The sequence below is a fragment of the Pogona vitticeps genome, chromosome 6 (assembly GCF_051106095.1).
Source record: "Pogona vitticeps strain Pit_001003342236 chromosome 6, PviZW2.1, whole genome shotgun sequence".
Lineage (NCBI taxonomy): Eukaryota > Metazoa > Chordata > Lepidosauria > Squamata > Agamidae > Pogona > Pogona vitticeps.
This window is the reverse complement of record NC_135788.1, coordinates 93,568,870-93,586,006: the sequence shown is the minus strand read 5'-3', so window position 1 is coordinate 93,586,006 and position 17,137 is coordinate 93,568,870. Positions and strand designations below refer to the sequence as shown.

Sequence of the window (17,137 nt, the reverse complement as noted above, 5' to 3'; positions counted from 1 at the left end):
TATGCTCATAGTCTCATGGGGAAGAGAGTGTCAGAATATTTCTATATGGTCTTAACATGTTTATATATATATATTGCATATATATATATATTGACTTATTTCAATAGGATTTTAAAAAATCCTCTTTCCTTAAAAATGGAATTTCACTAAAGGGCATTTAGGCATAAAGGAAATTCACTGGTAATGATTAAAATTAACCTTATGTTCCCTGAAGGTACAGCGGAGGTAGCAGCAACATTTCCCCTTGTCTAAGATAACACAATATTAAGCCACCTCTGTTCGAAAGGAATGAGTTGGTATTACCAAAAATTTTGAAAGCAGTGTATAATTTCATTTTTGCACTAGAGACAGTCAAGGTAACTAAACTAAGAATCTGCAAAATAACCCCCCCCTTTTTTTTTACACTAACAGCCAGTTTTTTTTCCTTTTTAAGTTTCTAACTTACAGAATCACTCCACTAGGAGAGTAAGCAACCTGGCCTCTATACTTGCAGGGTGACAGGAGATGGAATCTAGAAAGTCTCAATTCTGGGAGCTGGTGACTAGAAAAGGACTTCCCACATGCTCTGGATATCTTTCATTGCATAGCCATGCTGGCCGAGTGATTCTAGGATTTGGAATCCAGATAAAGAAAGTTTTCCAAACCCTTTCTTCTGCAAATCATCTGCGTGATAGTTTAACAGCTCCGGCATGCGTGCATTCAAACTTTGTGAGCCCACCAACGGAAATGAAGACACGCAAAGGTCTGTGACACCCTTGCATGCTCTCACTCTAAGGGTCACTTCCAGTGTCCAGCTACATCAGCACGACACCCAAGCCTTCTTTGGGCCAACTGCCTTACATGGCTTCAAGAGTCCAGAGGACATTTGTTGTTTTGGCTAAAAATTAAAAAGCAAACAAATATTGAAATAGTTGCCCAAGAAAATCTGATCAACAGTTCAAAATGCATCTCACCCCCTGCAGCAGGTCAAAAGGACCAGGATATTTCCACTAGAGCAGGGGTCTCAAACTTGGGGCCCGGGGGACAATTGCAGGCTGCGGGAAGATAGTTTATGGCCCCTGCCTTAATATGAAAGTTTAAGGAGCGGGAGCAGCAGCAGCAGCAGCACCTACTTGGAGCCCTCTCCCTACCTGGCAGTTTTCTTCCTCAGGGGTTTGGCACCACTGGGCTTCTGTTTTTAGGTCTCTCTCTCCCCCCCCCCCGCTCTTTGCGGGTCACCTGGCGAGGCTGCTGCAGCTGTCACCTTGTCTTCTCTGTGCTTCTCCTTCCCCCTGCCTGGCACTCCTCCACTCCCTGCCCAAACGTGCTGCGGGAGGGGGTGCTGCAGAGAGAACAGCCTTATGGTGCGTGCTCCCCTCCCCCGGTCTCCCTGAGCCACACTGGGCAAGACCACGGCATCTTGCCAGAGTGGGAGTCAAAAAGCCCCAGGAAGCCCCATTAGCCCTTGGGTGCGGGGGAGAGATTACTCTGCTGATGGGGCCAGCCTTACAGAAGGGGCGCGTCCAGCTGCTAGGTGTGTGTGTGTGTATGTGTGAATCTGGGGGCATTTAGATCTCGATGGTTTACTGCCACCCCCTCCACGGAACCGGGGTGCCTTGTCTTCCTGCAGCATCCCTCCATTGTCCCCAACCTGCATCTAAAGAGGGCACGCTTCTTATGTGGAGAACGGTAACATGTGGGCAAGAGCAGACCACAGGGGGAAATCTTGCTCTCTCCGGATTGTCATCGTTGCTTGTTCGCTGCACTCATTTTATTTCTGGCTCAAAACATGCAGGTGGGAACCCTTATGAAAGCAAATTCCCTGCAAGGAGGAAGACTTGTGCTCTTCCCTCCCATCCCTTTTCCTGTTTCTGCTCACGGCCAGGCAAGCAACGCACAAGCCGGGCCGACACCAAGCTTGCCAAGGTGGCGCCAAATCCCTTCTGCCTTGCCTCTGTCCTTGGCTTTTGAATGCTCGCCCAGATATAGTGTGTCTGAACAGGGAGGCTCTGTCCGCTGACTGTGGCGAATGGCTTTTGGCACATTTTCCCTCAGCAAGCTGGCCTGATCCACTGGAGAGGCTGGTCACCCTGGCGCCCCTTCCGCAGCAAAAGGGTGCAAAGGAAGCAGCTCCTGCATCGGCAGCTGCGGGTCGTCCTGAGTGGGCAACAGAGCCACTTCCTTGGCTCAACCCCATTTATCCTGCTGCAGGGAGAGCTCTCACCGGAGGGTGCTGGGGGGAAGAAGATGAGGAGGAGGAGGAGGAGGAGGAGGAGGAGGAGGGAGGATAAACGATGGCCAGTCAGCGGACAGAGCCTCCCTGTTCAGACACAAAAAGCTTTAACAAAGCTTCTCTTGTGGAAAATCTGATGCGGCCCAGCCTCACCCAGACTCTGGCTCCAGCGGCCCCCAGGTAAATTGAGTTTGAGACCCGTGCACTAGAGGGTGTTCTAGCGACTGTTTATGTGCAAATGTTTACACTGGTGCACTAGAGCTGCAATTCACCTCTTCTGCCTTCCTGGATCAGGAAATAAATCCTATGGCGTCAGGGGAGGCTGGTGGCATTGCTTTTGGGACAATGGGGTGTGCTCCAGGTTTTAGGGTAACTTTATAGGAGGTATCCAAGGTTCTGAAACAATTCTGCAAAATAGAATCCATGATGGAGAAAACCACCAAGAGTGGAAAGTGGAGAAGCAGTTTTTTCAGTTTTCCTTCCCATTCTCTTCCTAGTCCTCCTCTTCATCATCACTGTTTAATCCCTCTTATTGCCACCAATGGGAGAGAAAATAGGAAGAGCAGTTCCAGTACTGGCATACGCCCCTCCACCACATCAGGGGGCATGTCAGGGAACAGCAGGCCTTGGGATCAATCTGTACCAATAAGCCCCCAGCCCTTATAGGAGCATGTGGCATACAAGTCACCAAATACCTTGTCCTTCCTCTCACAAAGGACCTGAGGTAACCATTTCAGTGTTTAGAGAATAAAACAAAATGGACGCATTATAACATAGATTTTAACCTTGCTGCAATATCTTGTACCACTACAAAGATCAATAGCATCATTTTTAGCAGCTCCTTCTGTCCTCATCAGTCCTGTCCTCTCTTCCTGCTTTATCTCTTCTCCAGCTGATTAGGTGGATACATTTACCCTGTAACTCAATAGCAGACAAATTGTTTTAAGTACTTTTATTTTCTCTGCTTTTCTGACTGTTGCTTAGCATAGTAAGTTGCAACTGAAACAGGCCTATTTGAATCAATTGAACTTAGAGAAGAGTTGACTCACCAAATCCCTACTGATTCAATAGGCCTCCTCTAGTGTATGCTAGGCAGCAGGATTTCAGCCATAATGTATAAAAGGGGTCATATGCAAATGTCTAGCTTTATTTGCTAAGCGCAAGTCGGACAACTTTAACAAGAATGATTAAACTCCCTCTTCCTACCACAAGGGAAAGAGCAGCCCTGTGGAGGACATCCTGAATTTTAAATACTGGTAATAATCTAAGCACCACATTTTTCAGTCTATAAGATAATACTTTTGTCTAAAATCTTTAGACTGAACATTGAGGGTGGTCCTATAGACAGAAGTAAGCTGAGGAGAGAACAAAAACAAGTGGAGGATTAAGCAGGGATCAAAGCGATTGTGCAACACTTTGATCCCTTTCCCCCTTCACTTGCTAAGCCCCAATTAGATTTCTTAACTTTGGGTTAGAAAAGTGGGGGGGCGTCTTATACATGGAGACATCTTATACATGGAAAAATACAGTACTATAAATGGGAGGAATCACAAAAGCAATGAGCTGACTGCTGAAGCAGCTATGAGGTTAATTGGAAGCAGTGCAACACAAGTGAATTGTGCTGGGGGGGTTCGTAGAGAGGGTGGTTCTAGAGACAAAAGAGAGACAATGGTCTAGTGGTTAGACGGTGACTTGGAAGATCAGGGTTCCATTCCCAATTAAGTCATAAAACTCATTGGGTGACATTGGTCCCACCAGTCTCAGCTTAATCTGGCTCACAGAACTGCTGTGAGTTTGAAAGTAGAGAGAAAGAGAACCCATCTTGAGCTCACCCGAAAGGTAGGACATAAAAGTAAACAATCATATATTAATAAATAAATGACCCCTGTCACATTCCCATTTTAATAAGAGATAGCCATCTTCTTTAAAAAAAAAAAAAAACTTTGAAGCAATGAAGTCCTCCCTGACATGTTACCCAATTCCAGATCTTGCCCTTGAAATTAAAAGATAGCCATCCATCTGTGTGTAGTGGTGAGGCAACTAGGCCGGGAACTGGGAAATGAACATTGAAGTTTTTCCTCAGACATGACCTTTGCTGCGTGACCTTGACCCAGTCATTTTCTCTTAGCCTGACCTTCCTCACAGGGTTATTGTGGGGATAAAATGGAGAAGGAGGAAAGCCTGCCCCCCAAAGCTCTTTGGAGAAAAGGTGGGAAATAAATATATAATTTTAAAAAGAGAGGCTTTGACCCTTAAGACTTAGGCCTTTTGCATACATGCATGGAAACCCAAAACACCAACACAGTTCAGAACCCCGGCTCCTTCCCAGTTATTCTGGGAGCTGCTCCAGAATCCACCAGGCTGTTTCTGTCCTTTCCATGCTTTTATCCCAGCTGGTACCTGAGGTGGAATTTGGTGACACATCCATAGTAATAACAGAGACATTTTTGCAACTGCAAGGGACAGTTTTTTCAAAGGGGAAAAATGAACACAGTCATTCTAAAGTAGCTGGATGTGTGCCCAGTGCAGGCTCCTTAATCCTGTGTTACTGCAAGATCGCAATATTCCTGCATAGCCCTTAAAATGTACAGCACTCTTATCAATAAAGAACTTCTACTAGCCAATAATTTAAGTACCCCTCCCCTCTTTTTAATGGCAGAGGTATGTGGAGGGCTTGCTAATCTCTGGCAGGCTAACCTCTACCTTGGTAAAGTCAGATTTGTGAGGAGATGAAAATGGGGGGGGGGGGGGGAAGCGGCTTGTTGTTCTGGAGGCAAGCTCCCTTCTACCTGGGACTGACTCACCAACTAGAAATGCCAGTACTGTATTTAATTTCAACCAGACAGTTTTGGAAAGCCCTCTAAAGGAGAACCCTTTTTTTTTTTGAGATATCAATCATCCAGAATCTGCAAAGCCTCATCTCTCTAAAAGGAGCTCAGAATTCTTCAGCTGGTGGCAGAATTTTGCCAGGTATTTACAAGCACATCCTTCCATGTCTTTCTAAACAACAACAACAACAACAACAACAACAATAACAATAATACCAATACCAATACCAATAGTAATACCAATAATACCAATAATACCAATAATACCAATACCAATACCAATACCAATATAATTACCACCACCACCACCACCACCACCACCACCACCACCACCACCACCACCACCACCACCACCACCACCACCAACAACAACAACAACAACAACAACAACAACAACAACAATAATAATAATAATAATAATAATAATAATAATAATAATAATAATAATAATAATAATAAATAAACCACTGCTCTCTCCCAAATATCACTGCCTTGAGGAGGCTGCGCATACCTGCTACACCTTCTAGCTTTCCTTTTTCATAATAATGATAACTGTATGCCATCAGATCAATTCTTTCAGGGTTTTACATGTTTAGCATTTCCTCCTTCTGGGTGCCTCCTGGAACTATGCAGCTTGCCCAAGACCACACAGGCTGACTCTTCTGGGATGTACAATAGGGAACTGAAGTCCCAACCCCTGGCAACTCAACTTGTTGTTGTTCTTTTAACAGAGAAGTCACAAATTGTGAAAAAGAGAATGAAAGAAGGTAGTGTAGAGCGTATGAACATTAGGCCTGGCCCAAGACATTTGGCTCCTGGAATGAAGGACAAAATAACACCCTCACTTTAATTCCAGATACAGAAGCGGATTGTATTGGCAGCTGGATTTCACTGGAATGCTGGTGGCAACATTGCACTGGAGGGCAATGGGGCAGCTTAGAAAGTGTAGGGTTTTTTAATTATTTGGTATTTAGGCTGGCAAAAGTTCAATGGTTTAGCAGCGAGCTGACATCTATTGAACGGAAATGGTGAGTCTGGAGATGGTAGGCATAAAAGAAAAACATACTGTTTATTATTTAGGAAAACCAAAGGTATCACCTGTTCCCGCATTAGTATTGTTTTGGGGACCACACAGCCTTTTCCTGATTTTTTACATTTCAGGATAATGCAGGACAGCAAAGAATTACTAATGTGAATTACAGTCACTCCTAGCACTCTGGTTTGTAGGCCTGCTAGTCTGTTGGCAGCCCCTTTCCTAACAAAGGGGAAGAACAGGAAGGAGCAAGAGATGACCTCAGAGAAAAAAGGAGGAAGGAAGCATAAGAGTACCAATCTATATGTAATATTAAAAAGATAACAGGATATAATACACTTGGCTATCTTTTTTACATATTATTACTGCTCCAGTTAGTTCAGATCACTTGCTAAATGTGGGGGCGCTCTCTTCCAGCACAGGACTGGCTGTGTGGTCCGCACAAGTCTACCCCGCAATACCTGCCAGTGTTTTCTGCTCCACTCCATCTCTGTCTTGAAGTAGGACCATTTTGGTCTATAGGTGTGTAAACAACAAAAATCCAATACTGTATCTGAAACAGCAGTATTCAAAATCACCTGGGATAATGTTTCAACTTTAGGGGATACTCTGTCACTGATCATAAAGCAGCTATTGTGGACTCCCCAAAAGGAAAAGAAAAGAAAAGAAAAAGGAGATTAGAGTGAGAGGCTACTGCATTACAATTGATTAGGAAGCTCTGTCTGTCACTGGAGGTTTAAGACAGGATAATGGGTCCTTATCACACTACATGTGTTAATTGGCTTAATTACTGCCCTGTTTGTATTACTGCCCTGCTTTTTTGAATGAGCAATGAAGTAAATGTCACTGTCACTACTTTCTGTATTTAATTTCCTTCTGACTACACAGGCTGTGCTTTAGAATCATAAACCAATGTGGAATGATTTAGAGATGCTGTAAATTTAAATAATTATACTGTACATGCTCTTGAACTGAAGCATCGCTCCTCCAAAGCACATCAAATCTGGTTCTGAACACTTCTAGAAAAGGGAGATTCAGCAATATCAATTCAGGGTGACATGGCGACACAGTGGCCAAGGTCCTGTTGGTTAGTGTAATAAATTGCATTAGAGTAGATCCATTGAATCAATGGGAACTTCATGAGTCAAGTCATCCATAAGCTCCACTGATTTAAATAGGCCTACTCTAGCTGTCACTTACTATGCTAAAGTAAGACACAGAGTAAGCCCATTTAAATCAATTGAACTTATGGAGGAAGAGTTGACTCATGAAGTTTCCACTGACTGAAAGGTCCCACTCTAGTGTGAGTTATTACACTACAACAGGATTTTGGCCAGGATGTCTCCAAAATTTATATAGCTCTCTTTAAACTCTATTTACAAGTAAAATAGCAGGGTGGAGAGATGGAAAGGAAGCATAAGACTGCAGGTTTGGGACTGGTAGTTTTATCTTCCAGTTGCAGGGAATGGTTTTGCTGTCCAACCCCAAAGCTTTTATCTTGAGTGTTAAAATAATACATGGAAGGACTTATCCAATTATTCAGTGTTCTTTGCTAGTTCTTCATCCTAAGAACTGGAAAAATGTCAAGGCTGCTTTGATGGCATTTGTGAGACCTAGGAAAGAGTAACATTGCATGTCTACTTATGGAATGGTGAATGTTTAAGTCCTTCTGCCACTGCATCCCTCACATTCAAACTTTAAAGGATGATCTGTGCTTCACATCCATTACCCCAACAGTAAAGACGGCTCTTACTGAAACTTTCATAACACCCATCTGAGACCCAGCACACGTGAACTCCTCTGAAGGGGCGACTATCCTTGTGTTTTTGTTCAGTTCTTCCAAGAAATAAAAGAAAGCCATCAGCACTTCCCTTCTTTAAAATAACAAAATCTAGCAGAGCAGAGCCCCTAATTCTCTGCTCCTATTTCTCTGACATTTAAAATATAATTGCAACCATACCAGCAACTTTAATCCAATTCTGAGAAACAGGGTTAAAAAAAAGAGAGGAGTTATAACATTTGTTGATTTCCAGCAACTGTCAAAAGGAGGCAGAAATATTTCAAATCAGGCAGGATCACATTTTGCCTGCGCTAAATACAGTTGTGATTTCCTAAATTGCCAAGACGCCACCTTAATCCAGAAAAGGGGGAATTTACACACGTGGTATTTGAGTATCCAGATCCATCTGCTGAATTTCTTTCCCTGTCCCTACTCTCAGTACAAGGACATGGGACAGCTAAAGCAGGTAGGTTTAGGTTTATTGGTCCAGGCGAGGATCCCTTAATGGGGCAACCTCTATAAGTTTCTACTCCTCCCCTTCTTTTCTTTAAAAAATAAGAAAAGGCTCTGTCATCATATCTAGTGACCACATTTTTAAAAGTTGCCATCTTTTTGAGGGAGCATGGCAAAAAGGCCTCCTACAAGCCTTAAAAGGCATAAGGCAGCATTGCGAGCTTTAATTACCATATTTTAAAAAAAGGAGTATAAGATGCTGCTGGACCATGAGTGCTAGGGGCACGTTTGCACCCTGGGAGTGCACTTTGCCCACAGACTGCACTTTGTCCGACCTTGTTTAAGAACACAAGAGTCACGCTGAGTCAGACACTTCTCTTTGTGAAATCGGTCTGCATGATGGCGAGCACGGGAGCGCATGCAGTTGAAATGTACTATCAGTTCACTTCGGTCTTACGGTAACCCTATGAATGAGTGACCTCCAACAGATCCTATCACTAACAGGTCTTCAGGGCAGGGGTATTCCTACCATGAGGGAAAGTGTGGCTAACGCTTGAGACAGCAGTTCCAGGGAGCTGGCAGTGGGCAAAGAGAGGGGAATGTGTGCCAGGAAGCCTGCATACGATCCACTAAGCTAGCGCTAAGCCTTTCAAAGTGACAGGGAAGACAGTGTTGCAGAAGGATTAATTGCCAGTCCTGCTGAGAGCTGGGAATATTTTTGGTGTGTTTACAATTTCCAGGATCCCTCAAGGAGTGCAGCCAATGAGAATTACAGACATTACATTGCCCCCTCCCACAAACACACAACAGAAGGAAACCTTTTCATGCTCTGGTCCTCTTGCCTTTTGCACATGGAATGGCATCTTGTTATTCATCTTATTACTCATCTCAGGTAGCAAAATATCCTGGGCTGCCCTGCTCCCAAACCCTTGATCCCAAATGTCTCCTTGCTAGCCTTTATGTCTCCTTGAGCACCCTCACGCCTGCCATGCTAAGAAGAACTGAAGAGTTCCCATAGTAGAGAATATGCCATATTGGCCAGGTTACGTAGGTTCAGCAGTTTTCAACTGAGATTTTCATGTACTCTTGTATATAAAGTGAAAAATGGTGGTGCTGTTCAGGTAGATGTCCTTTCTTCAACCTCAGGGCGTCTCTGCACAAGATCAATTGCAGCAGGCTGGAGTGGATTAAATACAGTGGGGTCTTGACTTAAGAACGGCTCGAGTTAAGAACATTTTGACTTACGAACCACTCTCATAGGAAAATATTGACTTGACTTACATACTTAGATTTGAGTTACGAACTGAAAAAAAACCACGTGGGAGGCAGGGAAAGTGCAAAATTTGAACTTTCAGTTAACTGTTGGCCAGTGAAAAGGGTGCCTGTCTGCTTCCTCACTCCTCCCAGCGTTTAGAGAGTGGATTGGGAGACAGTCTTCAGACTGCCTGGTACTGTACTGCCTGGACTGTATTTTCCCTGCCTTCCCTGAACCTTTCTTGACCTAAGAAAAAAGAAACAAAATATCCCCCTCTAGTGGTCGAAGGCAGAATAGCAGCTTCCCATTAGTTTCTATGGACAGAAAAGAGCAGATATGGATCAAATGGTTTTCAATGCATTCCTATGGGAAATGCAGATTTGACCTGAGAACTTTTTACCTTGAGAACCGCCTTCCAATACGGATTAAGTTCTCAAGTCAAGACCCCACTGTATGGGTGCTTAAGGGCAGGGGAGAGTGCCCAGTGTGTCATTTGGTACAATCCTTAAATCTAAATGGCACACACATCTCAAGGGACCCTATTTGGTCTGGCTCCTTTTACAAAGCAAAGAGAGGAGGCAAAAGTTTCATTTCTTGCTCTCTCCTGTCTCCTCCTGTTTTGGGGAGGAAGATTTCATTTTTTTAAAATGTTCTCTAAGTGGTGCAGTGCATCAAGGGTGCCCTAATTCATTTTGTTAATTTTTTTTATTCATCCCTCTTTTTCGTAAGTAAAGAAAGGAAGTTTTCCCAGATTAGTCCCCCAATTTCCCTATATCATTAAGTGGTTAAGAAATCTGTTTAATCCTCTAATGATGTGGGTATATTGAAACCAGCTGGGAAATTAAGGAAGAAAGCTTGCTTTGGTTTGATCCCAGTGAGCACGTGTTGAAAACGAACCAAAATGAAGTGATCCTACCTCCACCAAAAAAGGAGTAGCCCATGTCAGGGACTCAGAAAGGTACATAATTTAATTGCTGGAAAAAGGCATAAACCAGCCTGTCCCTGCGAGGGACCAAACAGCAGGGCAAATGCTTGTCTGATTACACTCTTAGATCCCCAGAAAAAAAAGTCTGGTATTCTGGGGCTCTTTCCTTCATATAAAACTGGTCTTTATATGTCTCAAAATTTAAGCAAGAACTCTGTAAACAAATGCAGAAAGAATTCACTCCCTCTTTTTTTTAAACCCTCCCTGGATTTCACCTCCATGGCAAGAGAAGTCCTATCTGTTGCCAGGCATTAAAGTGGGAGTGAGGAGAACAGGCAGAACAGATTTACACATGCAGGCAAAAATAATCCATCCAACTCCATCTGCAGATGTGTGTATGTGCAGAGTTGTTTATGATGCATGCATTTCTGCCCATCTACCTGCCAAACAGATGGCTGGGCACAGGGGTTCTTGGAAGAGAGAGCACGTTTGGGAAAGTGTCCTGAGTTAAACGAGAAGAAAGTAAGCAACAGAGTGCCAATTTAATCATTATAAAGCAGAAGAGTGGGTGATCCTGTGCTGAATCTTTCCTTGTAGATTTTGAAAGATTAAACATCAGCACATAAAGGAAAGGAGAAAGGTTGAAGAAAGGTAGAAGAGGGAGGAAGTATCTCGTGTGTCTTAATTACAGCAGCCAGATGTCCTTTTTTGGCTAGTTTCACAGAAGATGTCACTTACTTTATTGTCTTTGTTTTCTGAATCCTCCTCATAACAAGACTGTTCCTAGCAGGCTTGCTCACACTTCAGATTGTTCTTCTGATCTGAAGTGCTGAACCTATTTGTTCATCCATTTTAAGAAGACAAAGCCATGTTAGTCTGCACAAGCAGATCAGGCAAAAACAAAATAATAATAATAAAAAAAGACAAAAGACAAAAATGTTGTGGCCCCTTACAGATAGCTCTTGATTGTTTTATAACTGGATTTTATTATATATTTGTGGGTACCCTGAGATCATATAATGAACAGCAGCTTATTGATCCCCCAACCAACTGACCGACTGACCAACCAACCATCCTACCAACCGACTGACCAACCAACCAGTATTATATCCTATTGTTCAGCCAAAGAGCTCAAGACAGCATACAAGGCTTTTTACCCTCACAACACTGTGAAGTAGCAACAACAAAATCCAAACCAAACCAAATGTACTATGGCACCTTTTTAACTAACATACTTATTTCAATGTGAGCTTTCATGGATTATAATCCACTTTTTCAAACACGTTTCCCTCTTTGTTCGTGTTGTAGCTGAAACAGGCTCAGATGGCTACCTTTCTGAAAATCATGAGATAGGCTAGGCTCAGAGATACTGAGTGGCTCATGGTAAGTTTCTTGTCCAGGATTTGAATGTAGTTCTTTGATTTGGACACTTTAATCACCACTACACTACACTGGCCAATTACCTCCCCCAACGCAGAAAGGGAAAAAAGCACAAACGTTCACATTATGAGTGTCCCCCTACTAAAAGGTTACATTTCCTCTTTTCAAAAATAAATTGAAAACCACTTATAGCCATGCTGAACATGGAAGAATATAGATCACAGTGCTTTGAAACACTGTCAAATGAGAGTGTTCATAAATTGAAAATCCAGCATCATAACCCAGCTACAGTCAGCTTACTCAACGTCAAATTCTCACAATTTTGAAATGTTTCGATTTTAGCATGCATTCAGCATCTGTTCAGAGTAATCTTAAGTCTATTCTGATTAATTTTAGAAGGCAATAATGTTAAGAATCAAGTTACTACATCGAATTTTCCTTCATAAGCCCTCCAAGAATTCAGTTTCAGGGAGGGTTTAGAAAAATACTATTTAGAAGAAATTGTATTGTTTTAAAATTTATTGACACGCAAATATGAGCTTAGGAAAATTTGCTTGAAAACACTTCCTACCACTAACCCTACACTTTAAAAAAAACCTTTGTTTAAGGGCAACTAGGGAAGTCTGTCTCTTTGTGGTGTGGAGAGTTTTGAAAAAATACCCACTGAAGAGGAGCTGTTTATTTGAGAGCCTGTTCTTTTCAGTTCCTTCAAGTCTTGCTCATGGAACTTCTGAAATGTATAATGAACGGAGATACTAGAATTCTTGGAATGAGGAATCCATCTGGATACTCTAGAATGTAGAATCCATTTTCATCACAACATGCCTTTTAAAAGCCAACTAAGAGAATTCTCATTGTACAAAGCCAATTGTTAGAGAAGAGAATTCCTGAAGTGCTGAGAATATTTAACTGTCACAGAAGAAGCATTTCACAATACCTGTGGTTTCCAATGAAATGAAAGAGCGCTGTGTGGTCGCTACACAATACAAATGCATGAACAGACGGCTTAAGAAATCATATTGTCTGTTGGCTTTCATGGATCAGGATGCCCACTTCATCAGGCATGCACTGATATCTTGTCGTTAGTGGAAATAACCTAGAGTCTCAAAAGTTCAGTTCATGGCAAATGGATTTTGTCTTTTATTCCCCTTAGATGTGAGTTAGGAAAGATGCAGGCTGCACCGGAGTTCTGGTTTTAAAGTTATAGGTGAGGAAGCTGTTGATTGGATATCACACCCCACTTCTTCATAGAAACTCAGGCATTATGTATATATCTTCCCCTTTGGCTTTTGTCTAAAACTGCATGTTTCTATTTGTCTGGGGAACAAGGGAACACAAAAAACACCACAGAGCCCTCTATCTGGGAATTGGAGTGAAAGTTTAGTTAAACTCACTACGTTCAGCCAATTGGGGTCAAATTAAAGTCAAATGAAATTATATTACAGTACTTTGGGTTTGCTATGTAAATTATATTGATGATTAGGAGACATAAAGAGGCTTAATTTGCAAGTATGATTGCTCAGTCATGAAGGTCTGCCTAAATCACATCTCTGGGATAATAATGTCTTTTGACTTCTATCTGTAATGGATTGTTTGGCTACCATCCACACAGATTTCACAGCGGAGTGTGCATATGTGTGCCACATTAATCTATGCAGCAAAACCAACAAGAGTCTTGTGACATCTTAAAATTGACACAATTTAATTTAACATAAGCTTTTATGGATTGCCATCAGTTTCATCATTCCACAGAAGCTTATGCCAGATTAAATAAATTAATATTCAAGGTGCTATAGGACTCCTTGATCGTTGGCTCCTACAACACACTAACATGGTGGTGCCAGCCAATGAAATGTGTGTTGCTCAAAGCTCTTTATGATAGCAGCAGATCCTGGGGCAGCCAAGCCAATATCAGCAGAAGGGCATGACAGCTCAGTGGCTGCCTCACTCACCAAGTCAGTCCGAAAAACAAGCACCTTATATGAAATCAGAGCACCCCTTTGCAAGCTCCAAAAGAACTGAAGAATAGAGGTGTGTGCTTTTTTGGGTTCTTCGCATTACATTATCCAGAATTCCCTAGATAGCTCTTCTGCCTGCAGAATTTTGAGAATTGTTGTCCAAAAGCACAAATCTGCACACCTAGTGAAGAAACAGATGCACTGGTTTCAAGGACACCAAGGGTGAGGGATCAGGGCAAAGGAAAGAGGCAGGACAAAAATAAGCTACCAAGAACAGTGTCAGAAGAGGGTAGATTGTGTAGAAGCTTCACTGTCACTCATCCAAGCCAGTCTGAGGTGGAACAAGAGCTTAGAAAAGTTACTTATTTGAAATATAATTCCCCAAAACACCTCTGCTACAGGGCTGGTCCAAAACATTTTGCTCCCTGAGGTACAAGAACAAAGCCATACCCCCTCTACCCCGAACCATTCCATGAATTGACTGGTATTTGAACTCTTTTTGAACACTGGCAATGGGGCAGGGCCCTCCACCCCATCCTGAAAGTGCCAGGTCAGCTTAGGGGGTGCAGGACAAGCTGGGTGTGACACCCAACTCTGTCCTCCAAGGGAAAGGAATCACCAGAACGTCAAGAGGAACAACTAGGGAAAGGCTTCAGTGCTGCCTTGTGGCATCTATAACACTCTGCCTTATAGCAGGGTCCTGATCCTAGCCTGCTGCTTGTGGGGTCTGGGAGTAGTAGCCAAAAAAAAACTGAGGAAGAAGGAAAAAAGAAAAAGACACACACCCCCAACACATACATTTGCCACAATCCATCCATCCAGTTCAAGGTGCATAGAACCCAAGGCTAGCCACATGGTTTTGAGGAAAACATTTCAACAAGGAACACTCCCACCCATGACACGACAAATACAACAATAATGGAATGGCTAACTAACCACTTGCCACGTTTTCCTAAAATCCAAGATTTACCTGCAGCAGCCACCACAGTCTTCCCAACAGTAGAGCTAGCCTTCATTCTCTGATATGCTCTGCCTCATACCTCTTCATACTCTCCTTCGCACTCTCTCACCCTTCCTTGTGCACACGTGTACACACACATAGGTTCACTCAAGCCCATTATCAACACATAGTATCCTCAAACAGCTGCTGAGGTCACATCACCAATGATGCTGCAATGCTGGGCTCCCTCTTCTAAGGCTCCACTGACAGCTGCCATCATAATTACCCACAGTGCTCTGCAGCAGCACTACTCCCCTGCCACCACCTTACTGAGTGACATATTTAGCCGTTGCAAGGGTATTCCCTGATACTGACACACCTGTGACAAAAATCAGTAATTAAGACACATGTTTAGGCTGCTGCAGGGCAACTGGCCAACAACAGGTTGAGACCTTCTTACTCTTGTTTCCTGTCTAATCTGTGCTCCAACAGCTACTCTCAGGCTCCCTGAACCCACATGACCCAAATCAGAATTCCTTCATGTTTACGTGCTTGTAAATTTGCTTGGCATGATTTAATGCCTTAGCAAATTTAATTTACACACTCTGGCAACTGCCTGTTAATTAAGGAGGAAACTATCTTAAAAGTTAATTAGTATAAATTGATGGATGACAGTTATGCACCATGTGTAGAGTCTTGGTAGAAAGCGGTTTAACCAGCATTGCTCTGTCTTAGAAGTGGGGAGAGATTTTATAAAGCAGCGGGGAGAGATTTTATAAACCCTCTGGGTTCCTCACCATCTCCACTACTCCTGGAAATTGTGTGTGTGTGTGTTCACACAAATGTGTGCATGTACACCCTGGGAGAAGGAGGTAGAACTTTTTGATGGCAGAAAGCAGTAGCAATGCTATAGAAGACAATTGTGCATCTATCCCAAAGATGAAATTCATAATCAGAAAAATATATTTGCATTAAATTTGCATATACTAATTTTACTAATGTCACTTTGTTGGTGCAAAGTGTCATTTTTGCTTGTTCTCTCATTTGCTATGATCACTTAAACGGGACAGGAAGAACTTCTTGGTCACTATCGAGCAATCAAAACATAATTTGTACAATAACCCATCTCATGGGTACAAACTCTATTGTGAAAATGCAGAAGTTAGCCTAGACCTTTGCTTTTGCATATATTTTACCCCAGCAATAGACAGCATGGTGATCTGTGAGAGACAGAAACCTAAATCAAACAGCTAGTTCAAAATGGAATCAATCCACTAAGTCAATTTGAATGGGATTTACATAAATAGTGACACATCATCCAGCAACTGATTCTATGAGCCTCTTCTAGCTGGGACTGGCATCTGGATTGAGACACCTGTGTATTGTACAGAAACATGCAACAACATTTCTCAGAAATGCACAAAATCCTCTGAGACTGACAATAAGAGCAGCATAGCCACTATCAACATCAACACCACAACCCTGTTGTTTCGCAACAAAGAAAAATTATTTTTAGCAGTTTCTTTTATCCAGGTTTTAATCGAATGCTTGAGGATCTGTCAAGATGCTGGATTTCTTTTGGGGGATCTTGGATAGCTCCTGTAGCAAATTCAACAGCCTCTGAAATCTGGAGCCACCAGTCTCAATTAGGACAGAGTCAATTCACAAGAATCCTCTTACCTGTGATGTTGGCAGCAGAAGACAGATTCTCACAGTGTTCATCCTGAATGGAAGCAGCAGCAAGGTTGATACAGAAGAAAATAACCTAGACGAGAAAGAGAAGCCAACATTGTGAAGGCAAAGGGGTAAAAAAAAGTCATCTATAGTCATAGAATCATAGAGGTGGAAGGGGTTTATGAGGCCATCAAGTCAAACCCCCTGCTCAATGCAGGAACCCAAATCAAAGCAGATCCAACAGATGGTTGTCCAATTTTCTCTTGACTTCCTCCGGCATGGGAGCACTCACCACCTCCCGAGGTAATTGGTTCCATTGTCATACTGTTCTAACAATTAAGAACTTTTTCCTGATACAGTATTCAGCCTAAATCTGGTTTCCTGTAGCTTAAGCCCATTATTACTTATATTATACTCTGGGATGGTCAAGAACAGATCCTGATCATCCTCTGTATGACTATCTTTCAAGTATTTGAAAAGTACTATCATATGTCTCCTCAGTCTTCTATTCTCAAAGCTAAACATACCCAGTTCTTTTAGTCTTCCTCATAGGGGTTGGTTTCTAATCCAATGTTCCTCCTTGCTGTCCTCCTCTGAATTTGGTCCAGTTTCTTGGCATTCTTCTTAAAATGCATTGCCTAGAACTGGGCACAGTACTCTACATGAGGCCTAACCAATGCTGCATAGAGGAGGACTAGT

General features: G+C 42.6%; 1 protein-coding gene across 2 annotated transcripts in view; it reads right to left on the bottom strand.

Annotated features, from left to right (window-relative positions):
- Positions 1-17,137, bottom strand: part of CRHR1 (corticotropin releasing hormone receptor 1) — a 96,947-nt gene that overhangs the window by 59,137 nt on the left and 20,673 nt on the right. For both annotated transcript variants that reach the window (XM_020785647.3, XM_078377875.1), the window contains exon 2: positions 16,445-16,529. In XM_020785647.3, coding sequence (XP_020641306.1) covers positions 16,445-16,529 — 85 coding nt within the window. The remainder of the gene's footprint in view (positions 1-16,444; positions 16,530-17,137) is intronic.